This window comes from Pogona vitticeps, chromosome 3 (genome assembly GCF_051106095.1).
Source record: "Pogona vitticeps strain Pit_001003342236 chromosome 3, PviZW2.1, whole genome shotgun sequence".
Classification (NCBI taxonomy): Eukaryota; Metazoa; Chordata; class Lepidosauria; order Squamata; family Agamidae; genus Pogona; species Pogona vitticeps.
Window position 1 is genome coordinate 220,887,774 of NC_135785.1, and position 21,205 is coordinate 220,908,978.

The window sequence follows — 21,205 nt, forward strand, 5'->3', positions numbered from 1 at the left end:
TTTCAAACTTTCATCTTTATTAACATTTACCTCCTCTAGCACATTACTTATGGGGTCAAAAACTCTTAATTCTGGCAACAGGCCACAACTAACCGAACTGAAATTCTTGCCACAGTCCCATGGACTCAACGGGGATGTCCCCCACGCCATTCCCTGTAGTCCAGTCTTGGGGGAGGAGTACCTTGGAGGGCACAGATCATCCCGCAACATGCGTGCCTTATTCAGCCTCTTTCGTCCAGTTTGTCATAAAACCGGTCGTGAACTATCTCCATTTCTCTTTGTAATTCCAACTCACGTGGCACTACTGTACTATCACAGTCCATTCCCTTGTCGTGTATCGCGTCGGTTTTGGCTCTCCGGGAGTGGGCTCAGGCAGCAATCCACCCACCTTTAGTTTAGGAAAGCCCTTTATCAGTCCTTGAGTCCTTATCCTCTCGAACTCCTTCCTTCAGGTTTCAGCATTCTTTCTCTCATAGTCTGCTACCACTGAACTGAACCAGCGCACCCCTTCCTCATTTATATCTTCCTCCCAAACTGTCCCTTCTTGCTCCGCCCCCTTTCCCCCTTTTCCCTCTTCTGCTAAACAAACCTCTGTCTTTCCCGCCTTTTCTTTTAATTCTGTTTCTCCCGCCTCTTTCGTAACTGTCACCCCTTCGTCTTTTTGTTCTACCCCCTTTTTCTCCTTTCCTCCTCCTTCTATGGGCTCTGTTATCATGGACAGCTCACTTGTACACTCTGCTCCTTCACAATATTTAAACATTTATAACCCCTGCTATATCATTGGATATCAGTGTGGGTTTAGAAGATTAATAAAGACTTCAGCATCAGTGAACAAAAGTGAGGCAGTGTATGTAAAGGGAATGCCTTCATTAGTGCTAATCTTTTTCTTTTCTTTTTCTCCTCTTTTAACAAACTCAGAGTAATGTGAATTTCATATTAAGTACTGGAAATAAAGTGATTTGTGTCATTGGAAAATGAAGGGGTTGGCTTTTTTTTTTGGTTCATTTACAAATATATGGGTTGTTCCATCACTGCTGCCCCATCAAATTTCTAAGGAAACTGTCCAGTTTATTCAGAGGTCTAAATGAATCTCCATCTATTCCATTCTCAGAGGGACTCAGCTGTGATTATCAAGTTGTTCCCTTTGTTCACTGGATTGACAGTCTCATATGGGTGGAGGGATGGGAAAAGGAAAAGTCTGATTCCTAAATGATACCCTCCTTCTAGGCAAGTCTAGACTGCTGAAAGCAACCTCTGTAACAAAGGAAAGGTTCTTACTTCTTGTTACCATTGTGTGCCACTCAAGTCACCTACTTGAGTGATCTCCAAAATGTCCTATCCATGTCATTCACATTTGGTCTTCCTCTTTTCCTGTTGCTTTCAACCTTACCTAGCATCATTGTATTTTCTAGTGATTCATATCTTCTCATGAAGACAAGTATTGTATTTTTCATGCCCAAAATACAACACCCTCAGTTTCCTTATTTTTACTTCAAGAGATAGTTCAGACTTGATTTTCTTGAATACCCACTTGTTTATCTTTCTGGCAATCTAGGATATTCACAAAGCTCTCCTCCAACATTATATTTCAAATGAATCAGTGGTTTTTGCCTGTCGTCTTTCTTCACTGTCCAGCTTTCATAACCATACATGGTAGTTGGGAATACAATTGCGTAGATGAATGTGGCCTTGGTCTCCAATGTCACATCTTTTCACTTGATAATCTTTTTTACTTCCTTCCTCTTCCCCCCAAGTCTCACCTTCTTCTGATTTCATGGCTGCAGTTTCCTTCTGGATTGATGACTGAACCAAGATATACAAAATCTTCAACTATTTCAATTTTTCCATTGTCATTATTATCAATAATGTCCTTACTGCACTTTGCCAAAACTGTTGATATCATATCCAATAGTCCTTACTGGTTCATTGAGTTTGGCATATCACATATCCACAATAATCAGTTCTGAGATGAAGATAACTCCTGACTCCAGTTTCAGTCCAGTCCCAGTTTCAAAGCACTCCATGTCCTGGTAAAATGCAGTTACTGCATGCTTCGTCCAAGGGAACAGTGACTCAGTGTGTTAAATAATGAGGAACCACTGCAGTAGATCTAATTACTATGATTAGCATTTATTGTGTTTCATGAAAATATGAAATTGAAGAGTAGATAAATCATATTGAAACCAGATTGTTTTCATTAACCACTCAGTGGCATTTTGTTATCTGATGGAGTCAATTTGCTCTCTAGAGTATGTAGCCAATATAAAGGAGGAATGGTGCTTTCACCAATGATACTAAAAATATCTTGAGGTGACCAGTGGCGAACCTCCCTTATTTGGGCAAGGTGTTGGAGCGGGTTGTGGCCGGGCAACTCCAGGCGCTGCTGGATGAAACGGATTTTCTGGATCCATTTCAATCGGGTTTCAGGCCGGGTTTTGGTACAGAGACTGCCTTGGTCGCCCTGTACGATGACCTTTGCCGGGAGAGAGACAGGGGGAGTGCGACCCTGTTGATACTCCTGGACCTCTCAGCGGCTTTCGACACCATCGACCATGGTGTCCTTCTGGATAGGCTGGCTGGGTTGGGAGTTGGGGGCACTGTTTTACAGTGGTTCCGCTCCTTCCTGGCTGACCGTGTCCAGAGGGTGGTGCTGGGGGACAGTTGCTCTGCCCCATGGCAGTTATGTCATGGGGTTCCTCAGGGCTCAATACTGTCCCCCATGCTGTTCAACATCTACATGAAACCGCTGGGAGAGGTCATCAGGAGGTTTGGGCTGAGGAGTCAGCAATATGCTGACGATACTCAGCTCTACCTCTCGTTTTCCACCAATCCAGGTGAGGCAGTTTCTGTGCTGAACTCGTGTCTGGACCTGATAATGGACTGGATGAGGGTTAATAAATTGAAACTCAATCCAGACAAGACGGAAGTGCTGTTAGTGGGTGCTTCACCGGACAGGCTGGAGGGCCATTTCCCCGCCCTGAATGGGGTTACACTCCCCCTAAGGGACAGGGTCCGCAGCTTGGGGGTGCTCCTGGACCCCAGTCTAACACTGGAAGCCCAGGTGGACTCGGTGGCCAGGGGCGCCTTCCTTCAGCTGCGGAAATTATACCAGCTACGGCCCTACCTGGACGAGCGGAGTCTCATGACAGTCACACATGCACTGGTAACATCCCGCATAGATTACTGCAATGCGCTTTACGTGGGGCTGCCTTTGAAGACGGTCCGGCGATTGCAACTGGTCCAGAATCGAGCTGCGCGGCTGGTGAGTGGTGCAGCTGCCACGGAACATATCAAGCCGATTCTGTATAAGTTACATTGGCTACCAGTTGCTGCCCGGGCCCAATTCAAAGTGCTTGTTTTGACATATAAAGCCCTAAATGGCTTGGGCCCTGGATACCTGAAGGACCGCCTCCTTCCATATGAACCTACCCGGCAGTTAAGATCTAGCCAGGGGGCCCTTTTGAAGGAGCCGTCCCTTAAGGAGGTAAGAGGGACGGCTTGTAGACAAAGGGCCTTTTCGGCAGCTGCCCCCAGACTATGGAATGCCCTCCCGACTGAGATTCGTCTGGCGCCGACGCTGATGATATTTCGGCGCCAGGTCAAAACCTTCCTGTTCCAGAAGGCTTTTAATTGAAATAATAATAGCTGTGGGTCTGATGGCAATTTTAATTGTTTTTTAATTGTATTTTAATTTTATCTTTTGCTGTATTGAATTTTAATTATTGTAAGCCGCCCAGAGACCTCTGGGTAGTTTGGGCGGCATATAAATTGAATAAATAAATAAATAAATAAATAAATATAGCAATTTAGGCAATAAAGTGGAAGGAGAAGGGGACAACAGAGGATGAGATGGTTGGACAGTGTCATCAAAACTACCAACATGAATTTGACCAAAATCCTGGAGGCAGTGGAAGACAGGAGGGCCTGGTGTGCTCTGGTCCATGGAGTCATGAAGAGTCAGACATGACTTAACGACTAAACAACAACACGAACCACTATTCTAAAATTATGTGTGATCCGTTTAACATGGGTTGTTCATTCAGTTTTACAGATGCAGGAAATGCAAACACAATTTTTAATAATCATTTATGATAATAACAATCTATTAGAGCACAAGATGCTTTTGATCTAGTCAGCTATTTATAATGAAGTCAGAAATATGTTGTTGCAAGAAAGCTTCCCCCTTTCTAATATCAAGAACTAGACATGTCCGTGAAGTTAGTGCTAGTTATTCAGTTTCAAACTAATGAAAAGAACCTTCTGTTATTGTACCAAGATCAGGATTGAATTTTGGACAGTCAGAATGGCCACATCACTATCAGGTACATATGAGGGTACTATATTATTTCCTGCTGATACAATCAAAAGTGGGTGAGGGTTTAAAAAGAATGGCAAAAGCAGGGGATTCTAGAAAAGGAAGGTTACAGATCTTTGCAAAGGTGCAGTAAATTCTCAAGAACTCCTCCACCATTAGTTCTTTTCTGACCACCAACATTGTATTCTTCTTCTTAAAATATTCTTTCTCTTCTGTCAATGTGATGAGTTTCTCTCTTTTTCAGACATCAGCTGTTAAGCCAATCCGTAGAAAGCCACCATGTTCCCTTCCCCTCAACATACACAAGGCAGAGCCTGGACAGAATGGTGAGCTAGTAAGTATCAACATTTTGAGAAATTCGTTATTTTCTTATGTGAGTAGACAATTATGCTAAAGAGCTAAAGAACAAATGATATGGAGGTTAATGTAAATAATTGTGAAAAGCTGTCTGGTTGAAATAACATACTAACTTCAGTAGTCTGTGTACTTCTTGTGTTACCTTACAGCCTATGCCATCCTTTAGTAATTTTCTTGTTAGAGTGTGCAATACCACTCTTGGGTGTTAAAACAGGAATATGAACAGTCTGTGGTTTCCTTTTAATTCTAGGACATGATTCCATCCACACCAACCACCGGTATTTCTGAGCCATTGCTTGAAGTGTAAATATACCTATATGCTACTAGTGAAAACAAGATCTTTTCCTGCCTGTTCAACTGAAAGCAAGATCTCTTGCTTCCTTTTAAGTTCATGTCATGCTTGAGTTGGGATGGGAATGGTGACAGCAGAATAGCTTTGGGAAGAAATGGGTAGAAGTGCCTCTTTGTTGGATATGTTGTGAACTTACATATGCTGCTAGGATGAGTATCAGTCTCTTTAGATGTTTTGAATGGATTCTAAATTAAGATCTAGAAGGATGAGAAAACCACAAAGTCACACATCTCTAGGATCAACCCAGTTATTCTAGAATACGTTTGCTGTGCAAATCAATATCAGCATAATTGATTAAAATGGGAATCTAGTCATCAAGAAAAACACAAATATCTTTGATTATTGCAACAAAATATATTAGCCAGTTAGAGGATGAAGAGACAGAGCATTATAAGAGGTATCATATCATCTTACGTTAGTTTAGTAAGATGAATAGTTGTTGGAATATCAGGATCTGATGGATTCTGCAAGGCTGGTGTACTAAAGAGGAAAATCTGAAATGTTTCCATTTGTCTGAAATTTCTGTGTTTGTAAAAGCTGGGGATAAAGATGTCTACAGATGATACTGTGTAAAATTGGATATTAAGTACAATGATCAAAAGGAAAAATAGTACTAATCATTTAAAAAATTGTTATAATTCTTATGAGAGATAGTCTAAGACAGTGGTCTCCAACCTTGGGCCTCTAGATGTTCTTGGACTTCAACTCCCAGAAATCCTGGCCAGCAAAGGTGGTGGTGAAGGCTTCTGGGAGTTGTAGTTCAAGAACATCTGGAGGCCCAAGGTTGGGGACCACTGGTCTAAGAGACACAAGTTACAGTGACAAAAATCTAAATACCACCATAAGTGGTGAACATATGATAAGATACGCAACTTAGCATTTCCTGCTATTTAATTATCTGTCCCTGAATGAATACACAGCAAAAAAAGTGAATTCACTTGCAGTAGAGAGAGTGGGTTTTCCTGAATCTGTTTGAATTAACTGACCACACATGTAGGGGAGGAAATCAGCTAAACAGCCTTGTTTGCAGCTTGTTAATGCAGCTCTCTTATACCCCTGCAGGAGGCACAGCTACTAATAAGTGGAAAACAAAGACATAGTGCTGATTTCTTCTTCTTTTTTCCTTTCCTTCTTCTCCAATACTTTTTGTTTTGCTTCGGCTGTCTAAGTGCCCTAGTGCAACAGTGCTGGATCCAAACTGTTTTTTTTTTTAAGGGAAAAAACAATGGAGAGCAAGGAATCATTTTCTGCCATGGGTCAGGCAATCACACTGCCTGAACCAATGCAAATGGAACCAAAGTTTATAAAATAGAAGTCTCAGCAGTTGGAAACAAGAACTAAGGATGCAGCTGGAGGGGGGAGAACTCCAGGCTGATTCACATTTCTTTTTACATCATGTGATCAACAGAAAATAATGTGAATTGGCCCATCTCAATACTGGAGCATTTCCCACAGTTTTTACCAATGTGACCTCATCCTGAGTCTGCCTAAATTTTAGACTTCTGGTATATAAGTAGGGTCAGTAATTTTTAGACAAAGAAAAAATGTTTGGTGGATATTGAGGAATATTTGGATCAGATCTATAATCAGATGTAGCAGATATTGCCACAGGTGACAGCCTAAGCCAGAAGGATAGGTTGGTTGACCAATTGTTTGTGTAAAATAGAAGTAGTGGAGAACAAATCATAAGGCACAGCTTCAAAATACTGTACAATAAAAGCAGTGGAATGTCTATTCTCTTTTTTGGCTGTTGACACCAAAGCTTCTTTGAAAAACCTAAGTAGTTGGATGCATTTCTCTCAAATGTCTCAGTGGAAACCAACACTTGACATATTCCCATCTGCTGCCCAAGTATGGGAGATGGAGGAGGATGAATACAAAAGCTATGGAAACAAAACCCACAAAAAATCTGTAGTATCTTAAAAACTAATAAATAATGGCATAAATTTTCATAGTCTAGAGTTCACTTCCTCAGTTACATGAACTGTTGTCCTAATTTGGTAATTATGTATGCACAAAGCTGGGTAAAAGTGTGGGTGAGTGTTTAGTTAACAAGAAATATTTTCATAAACCTGAATAGCACTCTTCAATTCCAACATTTTCTTAACCCCTTCTCTAGCTATCTATTTACAACTCCCCACATTTCCTACACAAGAGACTGACAGAAACTGTGATATTCTAGGGAAATCTGTAGGGAGAGTAAACTATAAGGAGAAACTGTCAGAGAGATAGACAGAGGGAATGTGAGGCTAAGGGCAAATGAAATGAGCAAGGTGAGAAATATAGAAATCAGGTTAAAGCTTAAATGTATCTAAAATACACACAGTGACCATTCAGAAGGCAGTGTGGGTGAGAAACGTGGATGTGTGAGCTCATAAGAAGAATGATGGTTTCCTTATAGGAGTGAGGGAGCATTAAAAGATATGGTGAAAGTAAAGGTAAAGGTTCCCCTTGACAATTTTTGTCCAGTCATGTTTGACTCTAGGGGGCGGTGCTCATCCCCGTTTCCAAGCCATAGAGCCAGCGTTTTGTCCGAAGACAATCTTCCGTGGTCACATGGCCAGTGCAACTTAGACACGGAATGCTGTTACCTTCCCACCAAGGTGGTCCCTATTGATCTACTTGCATTTGCATGCTTTCGAACCGCTAAGTTGGCGGGAGCTGGGACAAACAACGGGCGTTCACTCTGTCGCGTGGATTCAGTCTTACGACTGCTGGTCTTCTGTCCCTGCAGCACAGGCTTCTGAGGTTTAGCTTGCAGCGCCACCATGGGGCAAACCACAATTGCTACAGCTTCTTAAATAAAGAGCCAAATTGGTCCTTCCAGCTAACAGAGATCAGCAAAGGCTGTGCATTCCAGAAAGCTCACTGCTAAGTCATCTCTGGTGCTTTTGTCCAGGCCACTTGACCTAACATGGCATGGAAGAAGCTACATGGACAAGATCTCCTAATTATTTTTCCTCTCTTTGTGTCTGCTTTCACGAAACTTCTTCCCACTTTATATATAAATTCCAGACCAGTCTGTTTTGCCTATGGTTGCCAGATCAGCAACATTATACTCCCTGAGATTTCAGAGCCAAAGTCTGAAGCCAGAAGCAAGCCCTTGTGATTCCCTAGGGGATGTGGGCCCTTAGGATGTCACAAAGTCGAGTCCTTTCATGACAATTGCGAAACTGGTGTGTGAGATAGCCAATATAGACACTCTGTGACAAATGTAAAGGCTAGCAAATGAATTCCTTTAGCCACAACAGTTCCAGAGCATGCAAGCTAGTGAAAAGACAAAAATGCTGGATAGTTCAGTGGTTTAGGTCTCTGGCTGCAGAGCCAGAGGTTGGGAGTTTGACCCATGGATCCTAAACCTAGGATTGCCTGGTTGGAAGTATCCCAGCCTTGGAGATTTCCATTCCAAACCCCAAGTCATGGGGAATGGAGTCAAAAACCTAAGTCTCCGGACAATCCTATTTCCCCCGTTTTTCTTTTAGAGAAGTCATCAGCTGTTGAATGTTAACACTCCTGACAAAGTCATGCTGTTGAGATAAACTTTCCCTTTGGTTTTCTTAACCTACTATATTCTGAGCCTTGATTTGAAAGTATATCCAAAACCCAAGAGAAAACCACAGGGCAAGTTGTCATCTTCAGTTGCATTTTTTTGAGTTAGCTCCAGTTCCACTCCCATGCTGCAATGACTGCCCTTGCTCACTTACTAGTAAACAGCTTGCCTGCCCATCCATACAATAGCAGGGAGTGGTGCTGCCCATGTAATGTGCCTCTCTTAACTTCGAGTACAGGTGCCACAGAGAAGTACAGGCACTCGGGCCGTGTGGTCTGGCCAGTACTGCCAGCAGGCTCACTTCCCACTGACCCTGCTGGCTTGGCAAACAGCTACTGCAGGAAAGGCAACTTGATGACAGTAGTCTTCAGAATTCCCATCATGCACTGACTGACATCCTCTCAGTCCTCACTATCCCACAGTCAGGGCTTGAAAAAGTTACCTTCAGTGGGGAACAGCTCTCAGAATCCCCCAGCCAATATGAGGGATGGTGCAGACTATACGAGGTGAGAAAGGGTCCTGTTTTAATGGTCAAACACTTTCAGGAGTAAATAATTTCCCTCTGAGTGATCTGCATTGTGTATTTTGGCCAACTGTTCACTGGTTGAAGGAGCAAAGGAAGGTGTTATTGTTGAGGTCCCCTTTTAAATATTTCCAGTTAATTTCTTTTTTTCTGGTTTTAGTTCTTCCCATCCCTCCAGAGGCCAGCCTTTATGAGTAGCAACTGTCTGCTTCAACAGTTTCTTATTTGTCTTTCTACAGAAGCCATCTTCAAGTGCTTCTCATTCTGTAAAGGTAAAGGCCAAAAGCTCTCCCCTGATTGAAAAACTGCAGGTAAGATCTTATGGTAACTCTGTTGAACCTTTGCTTCCCCAGAAGTAAGACCCATTGAACTTAGTGAGTTTTAACAGTGACATTTAATACTTGAAGTTTTAACACTCATATATAAAGCCCTTCACAGCTTGGGGCCATATTACCTATTGGAGTGTCTTTCCCCAATGTCATCTGCCTGACTCACCAGATCTTCACAGGCCAGGCTCCCCCATGTAGCCACCCTGAGATAAATCCAAAAGTCATTTACTAGAGGCAGGGTCTTCTCTGTAGTGGCATTGATGCTCTGGAATAAGCTTCAGGAGGAGCTTCGACTGGCTTCCTTTCCAGCACTCATTTAGGAAGCAGTTGTAAACATTACTTTTCAAGGAGGCCTTTCACTCAACCCTGGGTGAATGTTTTGCCTCCAATCTGCTTTATTGTGAAAACTTGTTCTGGTGCCATTTTTGTTTTATGTTGTTGCTATTTGTGCAGTAATTCAGTGTTTACTGTTTTTTACTCTCGTTTTAACTGCTTGTAAACCACCTAGAATAGTGCTCCGGTACTACTGGAACAGTATATAAATTAAAATAATAAATAAATTAATAGATTTACTTCTAAGTAGACATGTATAGGAATGCATTTCTACATAAGTAGTCTTTTACAGTCAGTGCAGTTCATATCCAGAGCTGCCTAGACAGTTCAGTGAGTTAGATATCTGGCTGTAGAACCAGAGGTTAAGAGTCAATTCCCCACTATTTATTTATTTTTATTTATTTATTTATTGGACTTATATACCACCCCATAGTGCTACAAGCACTCTCTGGGCGGTTTACAATTAATTATACAGGCTACACATTGCCCCCCCCCAGCAAGCTGGGTACTCATTTTACCGACCTCGGAAGGATAGAAGGCTGAGTCAACCTTGAGCCGGCTACCTGGGATTTGAACCCCAGGTCGTGAGCACAATTTTAGCTGCAGTACAGCGTTTTAACCACTGCGCCACGAGGCTCATGCATCCTAGAAGAGTGAACCTGTGTGGCCTTGGGCAAGCTGCATAATCCAAAGATGCCCCCAGAAGAAGGGAATGATCAACTACTTCTGAGTAGTCTTACCTAGAAAACCTTGAAAAGGGTTGCCATAAGTCAGAATTGACTTGACAGCACACAATTATTATTATAATGCTTAGACTTTTAATAATACATATATATAATTTTTTTTAAGCTAGGATAGTACTTCAAGGTGAGAGTGTCTTTTCTGTCCTAGATAATGCCACTGGGGTTGTAAACTTGCTCTTGGTGTTCCCTCACAAACGCATGCTAGGATTCCAGCAATATGAGCTCCCTCATATCAGTATCCAGTTAATGTCATTCAGGGCTTTGAGCTGCACTGATCAGCTTAACAGCTGCATTATCTGGGGATTTAGACGTGAACTTTTCTCCTGGAGTATTTTCTGTTGCGACATGGAGCGAATGTGAGGAAGACTATACAGATTGGGAAGCTTAGAACACTTTGTAGATATGGTTGGGTACAGAGATTTAAATGTAGTATTATGGCTTTGTTCTCAGCCTCTCCCGTGCCAAGCTGCTGGAGATCTGGGCTCAGATGCTGGGAAATCCAGACAGCTTTAGCTGACACGTGAATAGTCTTTGAATCCAGCTGTTTTGAAAGAGTGAATGTTCTGTCATCTCTTCTTTTCCCTGCATTATGCGTTAACAAGTGCTACAACAAGACGTGTCAACTGGTGAAAGACATTTATTAAGGGCAAGGGCTCCCTCCTGTGGTGAACAGTAAGGGCAGAAATATCCAGATGGCCAGAAGATCATCATGGAAGCTTTAAATGAAAGGTTTAACAGGATGCTGAAGGGTAGTTTTTACACAAAGGACCAAGTGTCAGTGACTTACAGGTCATGAGGCATGTGCGTCAGAGGAAAAAGTATGTGGAGTCTTCAACAAAGTGTTGCAGTATTGAATGTTCCTGTTGATAATTCTAGCCAGTTGACTGTCTTCCAGGATAATCAATGTTATTCTCTCATACCCCACACATTGGTTCTTCTCATGGAGCATCTATAATTTTAAAGGGAGACTTAAATGCCCATATTGGTCCAAATGAAGAGTGTATTATGAGGAATCTTAGTATGTGTAATTGGCAATCTGTGTCTTCACATCCAAATGCAGGAAGGGAATCAAAGAACACAATGAGCAATGACTATGGCAAAGCTTTGTATAGCATAATTATGAAATACAATTTCTACATTCTTAATGGAAATCACCCTAATGATAAACCGGGTAATCTAACTTTATTTGCTAGTTGGGGAGGAAGTGTCATTGAGTACATAATGAACTCCTCTGACTTGATAACTTATATAAATGATTTAAAAGTAATCCATCATCCAGAAAGTGACCATTTTCCTATCTATCTATCTCTATTGGTGGCTTATAAGGTGTACCCACCACAGGAAGAAAATACTAAGAATATCATTAGCTTTAATCTTCTTAAAAGAATTAGATGGTCAGCTCAAGTAGAACACCAATTGCTGAGAATACTTTATGATAAAAAAGGTCTTCAGCTACGTAGTAAATTTACTTATAAATCAGAACACAAAGACTTAGTCACACAGTTCCCTGAAGTGCTACAGATATTAGAGCCTCTGTTTCCCAAGAAAATAACATGCTTACAGAAATCCATCTGCTCTGAGTGGTTTAACAGGGAATGTAAACTGGTCAAATCGAAATTACAAGCAGCTGCAAGAATAGCTCATAAAACACAAGCTCCCAGATTAATCTTTAATTACTGCAAATTACGAAGGAATTATAAGAATCTTCTAAAGCAGAAAAAGTCATTATACATTTGCTCACAATGGAAAGAACTACTAATGGCAGCACAAAACAAAGACTCTCAGCAATTTTAGATAAAATATAGATTTATGTGCCCACAGACACAAATACATGCATTTGGGTATTCAACGTTCCAAGGTGGGTAGTGAAGTTGCTAGTAAAATTATGTGTGTGTTTGTGTGCGCATGCCTTCTTTTAGGTTCCCCTAAGTTTACTAATAATGCCTTCATCTGCATGGGTGGTACTTTTTTTAAACTAGAGAAGAAAATTCACTATATATGTGATTTGGTTGATGGATCCTCTAAGTAAAGAAATTTAGGAATCTCTTCATAGAGGTATTATTAAATGGGTATAGCATTCCAAACAATCTTTGGTGATATGTGCAATTACAACATTTTAAATTTTGGGTAGAAGGGGGGAAATAACGACTTTTTTCTTTCCTTTCCTTTTTTCTTTTTCTAGGCCAATCTGGCGTTTGCTCCAACAGCTCTGCTGCCAGGAATGTCTCCCAAGAGTCCTGGCCTAAAAGTCATGGTTTCTCCCTTTAACAGCCCACCCTCCACTCCCCCCACCCCACAGTCTCATTCAAGTGAACCAGATAAGACTCCAGTTAGTTTTGATCAACCTCCAGAAGGCAGTCATCTCCAGTTTTATAACAAGGTACAAACTGCATATTAGGCTTTTTCTGCATAGAAAACCATATCATTATTAGGGACAGGAGGGAAAACGTTACTAGGAAAATATAAAGAAAAAAAGAGGGATTATCATTTGGAACAATTAAATCTAAATATGAGATTATAAATTGCTCTTATAAATGTTTTTCAAAGCGATCCAAAGGAATCTAGGACAAATGACAATTTAAAGAAAAAATGAGAATACATGAGACCTTGAGGTATCCTTACATATGTATAACTGGTAAAATCGTTTCTAATAATCTTCCAAGATATTGGTTGCATTTGAAGTTGGAGAGGTGGGCGATGTTAAAGAAAGAATATGAGATTTGAATTATATGTGGTGCTGTTCCTCAAAGAATGTTACCACCAGAAATATACACTTAGCCACATTGTTTCATCTGCCACTCTCTCTGTACACAGAGAGAAAACAGTCTCTTCATTGTCAGCAGCCTTATAAGAGAGAAAATAATGCCTTATTTGCTTGATGTAAAGGATGACTAATGTATGCTTATCTATCTAGGCACTGATATCTAGATGATTTCACAAATTTTGTAAGATTACTATAGTCTCTCTAGTCCATGGATTCAGTGACAGCTTTTTCTACTTTCAGGTACGGACACGAGGATCAATAAAACGCAGACCACCTTCTAGAAGATTTCGGAGGTCACAATCAGAATATGATGACCTAGATTCAGCCATGGCACTTTCACCTCAAGAAAATGGTGCTAAGGATGATAATGAGGTGGAGAGTGTTTTTACGGACAGTAGTAAGGCTACAGATGGCACAGGTTGCTGTGAGAAAGAAATCCAGATAACATCTGATAAAAAATCCCCCTCAGATCTGGAATCCAGTCAAACAGAAAGCAAAGATAGTGAAGCAGGAGAAACAGGTAAAGGGACCGTATACAAAGACAGCCAAGAAGAGAAGCCACACCAGAGCCGTTCAGAGTTAAAACCATGCAAGCAGAATAAGGAAGAAAATGAGAAGAGTCCAGCTCTTGACACTGTGGTGGATATACATGCGTCTAATCAGGAAAATGAAGGAAAGAGGGAGAATGAATTACATGGAGGTGAAGGCACACAACAATTGCCAAATATAAAAGAAAATGGGACTCCCCATCAGGGAAGAGACACTGAAACTGTTGAGAACTCCAGAGTGTGATGCCCCTGTAATTGTTGCACATATCATAAACAAGCAGCCAAGGTTAGCATGGAGTTTCCAACGCAGTGCTTGCTTATGAATGAGCAAAAGCTCCTCCCTCATTGAAAATTCCAAAGAAACCAGTGTTCTCCTTTTTCTTTGGCAGTTCTTAGGCTTGTACTTGTAGCAAATCTATGCTCGAAGATGGCCTTATTTGTAAAAGGTTGTTTAGGCTTGTGACATACCAAAATTCTGCCATGTTGATTTAAAGAACACAAAAATTGTGGAGATTTTCTCAACATTTTTCAAATGGAAAGAACTATGTGTGTTACTTACGTTTTCTGATTAAAGTTGAAATTTCCAAACCTCTTGTGGCCTGTCAGCTGTAACTGTGCTGCATGCATATGAATTAGATGGTCACCCACAGAACCACACAAAAGAAACTCTTCTGATTTACTTAGCGACAATATGGAATAATATGCATGTGTGGTAAGGGCAAATCCCATAACAGCTATAACCTTATTCTCCAGCTTTTCTAAATTTACTGATAATCACAGACGGACACAGTGCAGTGGATGTTTCACAAATGTTATATTCATTTGAGCCTTGTCTTTGATTTATGTGATTTTCTCAATGGTAATTGCATGGAATCAGAAAGTGGAGAAGCAGCATTTAAAGCATGAATGAGTCTTTTGACCATTATAGGCTTTTAAATTTTGTTTTCTTTACAGACTGAACTGAAGTGAGAGCTGTTTTTTAACCATGTTTCAGAGCATCCTGTACCCTGCAAACCTATATGGGTTCATGTGGCTAATTCTTATTACTGCTGGAATATGCAGCCTCACATTTTGGGAATATAGAACTTAACACAAAGCCAGACCACCAGTCCATTGAACTTGTCCATATCAGCCTTCCAAAGCTCAGTACCCTCCATACCTGTTGGACTACAACTATGATCATCCCAGCTGGACAGAAATGACTATGTTGGCTATAGCTGGTGGATTCAAAGTGTAAAACAGTTGGAGTGTACTGGACTGGTGACAGCTGGTCTATATTAACAGCAATTCTCCAAGTTGTGAAATGGGGCTTTTCATAGTGTTGTCTCAAGATACCAAGAATGGAACTCCTAGCTTCAATATGCAAAATACATGCTACATTACTGGAGCTTTGATCCCTCTTTGATCCATAGTTCTGCTCCTTTGTTGGACGCATATCCTTATAAGGATGTCAGTTCCATATTCATCACAGGAAGTAATGGCTGACATACCAAATGGCAACATGGGAGAGAAATTCAGTGAGTAACAACTCACAAACAGTTAAACTTGCTGTTCATTTGTGTGTTTCTGAACTCTATACATTTCTGCTTTCTGGGATTCAAGATGAAAAAGCATATTGACGTATATAGGTAATATAGGAATTGATTTATATAAGCTTTATATAGGTAAGCACCTTCCTTACTAATAGAACCAGATTGTCTTCTCTTCTTTGCCTATTGCTACTGTAAAAGATTTACAACAAACACAAAGTCAGAAGTTGGATGAATTTCACTTGAAAATAATGATAGTACAGTGTAGTTTATTGCTGCAGACAACAGCCCATAATATTTTCCAGTGGACTGGCAGTTACAGCATGGATTGTAATGGGCTCCTCCAGGCAAAAGCAGATGAGTTGCACACTGCTAGTTCAAAATATTGAAATTAAAACAGAAGTGCAGCTGGTAGTAAATAGAAAGGGATATAATGCTGCATAACATTTGCACATAATGTAGTAATCTGTATAGGTCCCTCTGATCAAGGCACTTCAATAGTGGTCAGCTAGATTCTCTTGTGAATCTTTGGATCAAAACATAATGGGGACTGTAGTTTCTTGTTCATCCCAAGACACTGGTAATCAAAGATATACTGTTTCTACTTCAGGGTTCTATTCTGGTTATTGCAGTTAATAATAACTGAAAAATCTATGATGTACAAATATTTAAGTATACCAGTGTTCATTAAGTGTTGTTTCTTTTGTTTGCTAGTCCACATTTAGCATTTCTAGATAACAGTAATCTTTCTGCCTTTGTTCTATCCTTATCATACATAAAAATCTAAGAATATAATTATCATATGTAAAAATGAACAATGTAATTCATGTGGATGACCCCTTGCTTTATTCTTGGCTCTTCTAACATAGCAATGGATGGACCAAATGAACTGATTTTATATATAAATGCTTATCTATCTAGGCATGATATATATATTGTACTCAAAATAGATGTATTTCTGACTATGCTGCTGGCAAAGTCAGAGCATAGTGTACTCTTCTGTGGCAACCATCTGCCTTAATGAGGTTTTTGGTCAGCCTGTCAATGTCCTTTGTGTTTCAAACTCAAGATACCCTTTCCTTGGTTTATTGCAAAAACTGGGGTACAGAGATTTACTCAGCATTTCAAATCTTACCCTTAAAGGCATGCCAGAAGATGTGCCCACTTACTTCCTTATAGGGCCACACTCCAGTTTTGTTATTGGGCTAAACTCCTTTACCCTTAATTTCTCCTAAGGCTAATCCATGAGGCCTTAGACAGTAAATTTATTCATGGCAACTAACTTTTCGCATGTTACACAGTCACTGTTTTATAGAAAAAGGTAAGATCAATCTAATCTCAGAGGTATTCTTAATGAGTGATGGATTCCAACAGGACCAAGGGCAAATAAGTGGAACCAAAAATACCACCATATGTTAGCTTTAAGCTTTTCTTCCAATACCCGAGCTTCATAAGAGGCATTTCAATCTTTTAAAATGAAGAAGCTTTATACAAACCTGGGGACCCACCAGGTAAGGATCTAACAGGGAAAGGGCATGGTGTTCTGCAGTACCCCAAAGGACTGGATTCAGTTCCACAGCCTGAGATTGTGCACCCAGAATAGACATGTCAATGGAGTTAATCAGCTAATCTCAACATTGCCTTGTGATAGTGCTACTGTTGGTCCACAAATAAGTATCTGTTGGATACTTTATATTTATTTATGAATGAATGAATGAATGAATGACAATAATCCTATCTTCCTGTTATACATTTTAAATATAAACAAGAATTTAATGTTGTTCTTGTTGCTGTTTAGAAAATAGTGTACATTAATGTATTCTCGAAGGTTTTCATGGCTGGGATCTGATGGTTGTTATGGGTTTTTTGGGCTTTTTGGCCATGTACATTAAGCTATTTGACTACATAGCCTGAACATAAAATGTTTCAATTGCTGTGTTGCATTGGCTGGTGGATATTTGAAACAAGAAGCACATAACACTTTAATCTTAATTACTGATGTTTAAAATGTTGTGAAAAATAGACAAGCATATCAATACATTATACTTGCCAAGAGTTTACCACGAAAAAACAGTTTTCCTCCCTTTGGTCAGCCACACACTCACTTTCTTTAATAAATGGAGAATGGAGGGGCTTGGGGTGGCTTATGCACATACTTTTTCTGAATCGCAGGGGTCAAACTAGACTACATCTGGGGGTGACTTCCAATTCTACAATTTCATGATTCTACCAAATCTTAAATACAAAGTTATGATTCGTGACTTTTTTTGCTTAGGTACAAGATGCACCGTATGAGTATCCTATAATGTATTATAATGCATTTTAAATACCTCCCCAACTATCAGTCCCTTGATCACATGGCAAGCCATCTTTAAAATTCAGCAAACTCTTTAAAGCCTCAGAGAATCATGGTGGAATCTTGATGTTCACAAAATATGTCTTCCATTCTCATTCATTAATTCATTCAATTATTCATTCATTCATTTCAGGTATTTATTTCGGATTTGGAATATAAAATAAAACCCATAGAAGTTTATTTTTAAAAAAGCTGTCTAGGCATGCAAGTTAATTGCAATTCACTCGGCAGTTTGTGTTGGAATTGGCATACTTAAAATCAAGATAATTTCCAGTGACTATACAACGTAAACTTACTGGTAAACACCAATGAGGAAGCACTTTTCCTGGACAATTGTTTCTTTTTATTCAGACAGCAGGAGGTGGTTTATTCTGTACCAATTTAGTTGGCATCCCCTTTCTCCACATGGGTAATCATCACCTGTCTTGATTCAAAGCACAAGTTCATGCACGTCCCCTGTGACACTGCAGTGATGTCTTCAGTGTGGCCAAGTATTTCAGTGGGATAACTCCCCTAAATTGAACATCTGTTGTCTCCTCTCCCCTCATCTGAACAATTTTTCTATTTTTAATTATGCTTGTCAAGTTAAGTGCTGTGTCAGATATGCATTATGTCACTTTGCCAAAAAAAGGGTGGAATTGTGCGGGAACTGAACTGACTGGAAATGCAATGTGTGCTCTTTCAATGGAATAATTAATTGTTATCAGTGTGGAGAACTGTTATGATTTCAGCAATGAAAACTACCAGGGACCTGGTTCAAAAAACTTGGAAGCAAATTTAAAAATCAAAACAAAAATTCAGTATCTTCTAATGCTATGCTAATGAAAAGGATACTTCTTAAATGTAAATAGCAGACAATATATTCTGATTTTTTACAGTACTAAGTAACTTACCTTTTCTTGAATATTTTATACAGAATAAGCCAATTGTATTTGTTTTACCTCAGATCCCATGGATCTGGGAAAATACAGCTCAAAGCACTAATTGCCTGTAGTTTGAGCAAGGGGTATACATGCCCAATTCCAGCAGCAGAGAATGAACCACTCACCCACTGGTTGGACTATGAGTCACTCGCCAAAAGATCCTCACAGCCTATAAAGATCAGGGAATACAACAAGGAAAATGTTCTTATTATACATAAAATACTATATGTAAGATACTGCACCATCTTCAGTTACACTGAGTTACATCTTAAAATAAACATCCCCTCTTAGGTGGAAACTAACAAAAAGTACTTGCTCAACTTAAAGTTTCAGACAGCTGGTGACATGTTTGAAGAATATCGTCTGTATGAATATTGTCTGTATGATGGCAACATAAGCCTAGAGGAGACACTACACAGTGATTTATTTATTTATTTATTTATTTATTTATTTATTTATTTATTTATTTATTTATTTATTTATTTATTTATTTGTTTGTTTGTTTGTTTGTTTGTTTGTTTGATTGATTGATTGATTGATTGATTGATTGATTGATTGATTGATTGATTGATTGATTTTTACCCTGCCCCTCTAGCATCTACTCGGGACAGCTTACATAGGTTAAAACACATCGTAAAACATATATAAAATACAATTCTTGCAATTAATTTTAAACAACACATATCAAAGATGACAGAACTCAAGAAGAGGGAGAAAAAAAATCACTTAATTGACTCGAGGGAAGGCCTGTTTAAATAACCAAGTTTTTAACCGGCTTTTGAAAACGCCCAGCGAGGGTGCCAGCCGAATTTCAGTAGGGAGAGTGTTCCACAGCCGAGGGGCCACCACCGAGAAGGTCCGGTTTCTTGTTTTTTCCTTCCGGGCCTCCCTCAGCATCAGGCCCCTCAGCCATCCCTGCTGGCTATGTCAGGTGAATCGGGTAGATCTGGGTGGGAGAAGACGATCTGCCAGATATTGAGGTCCCAAACCGTTTAGGGCTTTATATGTAATCATTAACACTTTGAAATCGATGCGAAAATGGATGGGCAACCAGTGCAAGGCAGCCAGAGATTTTCTCACCCCTCTAAGAAGCCTGGCTGTCACATTCTAGATCACCTGAAGTTTCCGCATAAGCCTCAAAGGCAGCCCCACGTAGAGTGCATTACAATGGTCTAATTTCAAGATTATGGACTAGAGTAGTGAGGGGCCCCCCCCATTCAAGATATGGTCGCAGCTGGGCAATTCGCTGTAGATGAAAATAGGCGGAGCGGACCACAGACATCACCTGGGTTTCCATGGTAAGTGCCAGGTCCAGATGTATCCCCAAGCTGCAGACCTCACTCTTTGTGGCAAGGGTCGTTCCCCCACAAGAAAGGGAGTCACCTATACTGCTAATGGAAGGGCCACCCACCTTCAAGACCTCCGTTTTGTCCTGGTTCAGCCTCAACCCATTCAACTGCATCCATTTCAGTACAGTCTCCAGGCAGCGCTGGAGGGATAGGACGGCATCCACTGAAGTTGGTGTAAAGGAGATGTAGAGCTGTGTGTCATCAGCGTACTGATGACACGATGCCCAACACCCCCTGATGACCCCACCAAGCGGCCTCATATAGATGTTAAACAGCTTTGGGGAGATAATCGACCCCTGCGGGACCCCACAATTGAGGCTCCACAGGGCCGAAACATTCTCCCCAAGCTGTACTCTCTGGGGACGGTCCTCCAGGAAGGAACGGAGCCAGGCAAGCGCCAGGCCACCGATTCCCAAGTCGGAGAACCTCCCCAGGAGGATACCGTGGTCGACGGTATCAAAGGCCACTGAGATGTCAAGGAGGACCAACAAGGACATATTGTCCCCATCGGCCTCCCTCAACAGGTCATCCAACAGTGCGACCAGTGCCGTCTCTGTACCATAGCGTGGCCTGAAGCCCGACTGAAATGGGTTGAGGGTTGGTTTCGTCCAAGAGCGCCTGGAGCTGATCTGCCACCACCCTCTCAACCACTTTGCTAAGGAAAGAAATATTGGCGATGGGCCTATAATTTCCAATGTCGTCCACCGCCAAATTTAATTTCTTCCTAATGGGCCTAATGAGTGTCTCCTTGAGGGCAAGGATTTGATACAGTTGAGTGCTTTCATCAGCTTCCACATCTTTATTTTTATGTCTGACTCGATTTCTGAAGCTTCCCAACATATAAATGGAGCAAAGCCATACAAAACAGACATAATTTGCTGCTGTAGAGGCAAAAATGCGGACTCACACATCCCTGGCTGAATACAGGTGACAATTCTCCAGTTGTATCATAGTCACAATCATACCTGCTGTACAGGCCAAATGGAGAAAAGAATTTTACCACAAATCCAAAATTTAGGTGCTGGAAGCTTGTGGTACATGTGGAGATGGAACCCTGCAATGATGGGATGATGGGATGAGCTTCCCCTGTAGGGACGCCTTAACTTTCAGCTTTAAAATGTTTTCCAGCTGGTTAAACAAGAATTGTGTGGTTTTCAAAGTAAGTGAGGTACAGTATACTAGTTACACACACACACACACACACACACACACACACACACAGAGAGAGAGAGAG

The 21,205-nt window shown here is 40.7% G+C and overlaps 1 protein-coding gene and 1 long non-coding RNA gene across 5 annotated transcripts in view; one reads left to right on the forward strand and one right to left on the reverse strand.

The window, feature by feature from the left end:
- Positions 1–14,402, forward strand: part of RCSD1 (RCSD domain containing 1) — a 40,029-nt gene extending 25,627 nt beyond the window's left edge. For all 4 annotated transcript variants that reach the window (XM_020810546.3, XM_020810554.3, XM_078389818.1 and 1 more), the window contains 4 exons: positions 4,560–4,649; positions 9,337–9,408; positions 12,685–12,882; positions 13,507–14,402. In XM_020810546.3, the coding sequence (XP_020666205.3) occupies positions 4,560–4,649; positions 9,337–9,408; positions 12,685–12,882; positions 13,507–14,058 (912 nt within the window). In that variant the 3' untranslated portion in view covers positions 14,059–14,402. The remainder of the gene's footprint in view (positions 1–4,559; positions 4,650–9,336; positions 9,409–12,684; positions 12,883–13,506) is intronic.
- Positions 1–21,205, reverse strand: part of LOC140705636 (uncharacterized) — a 45,734-nt gene that overhangs the window by 19,713 nt on the left and 4,816 nt on the right. Inside the window, exon 2 of the long non-coding RNA XR_013543287.1 lies at positions 18,748–18,791. This is a non-coding gene — a long non-coding RNA (uncharacterized LOC140705636). The remainder of the gene's footprint in view (positions 1–18,747; positions 18,792–21,205) is intronic.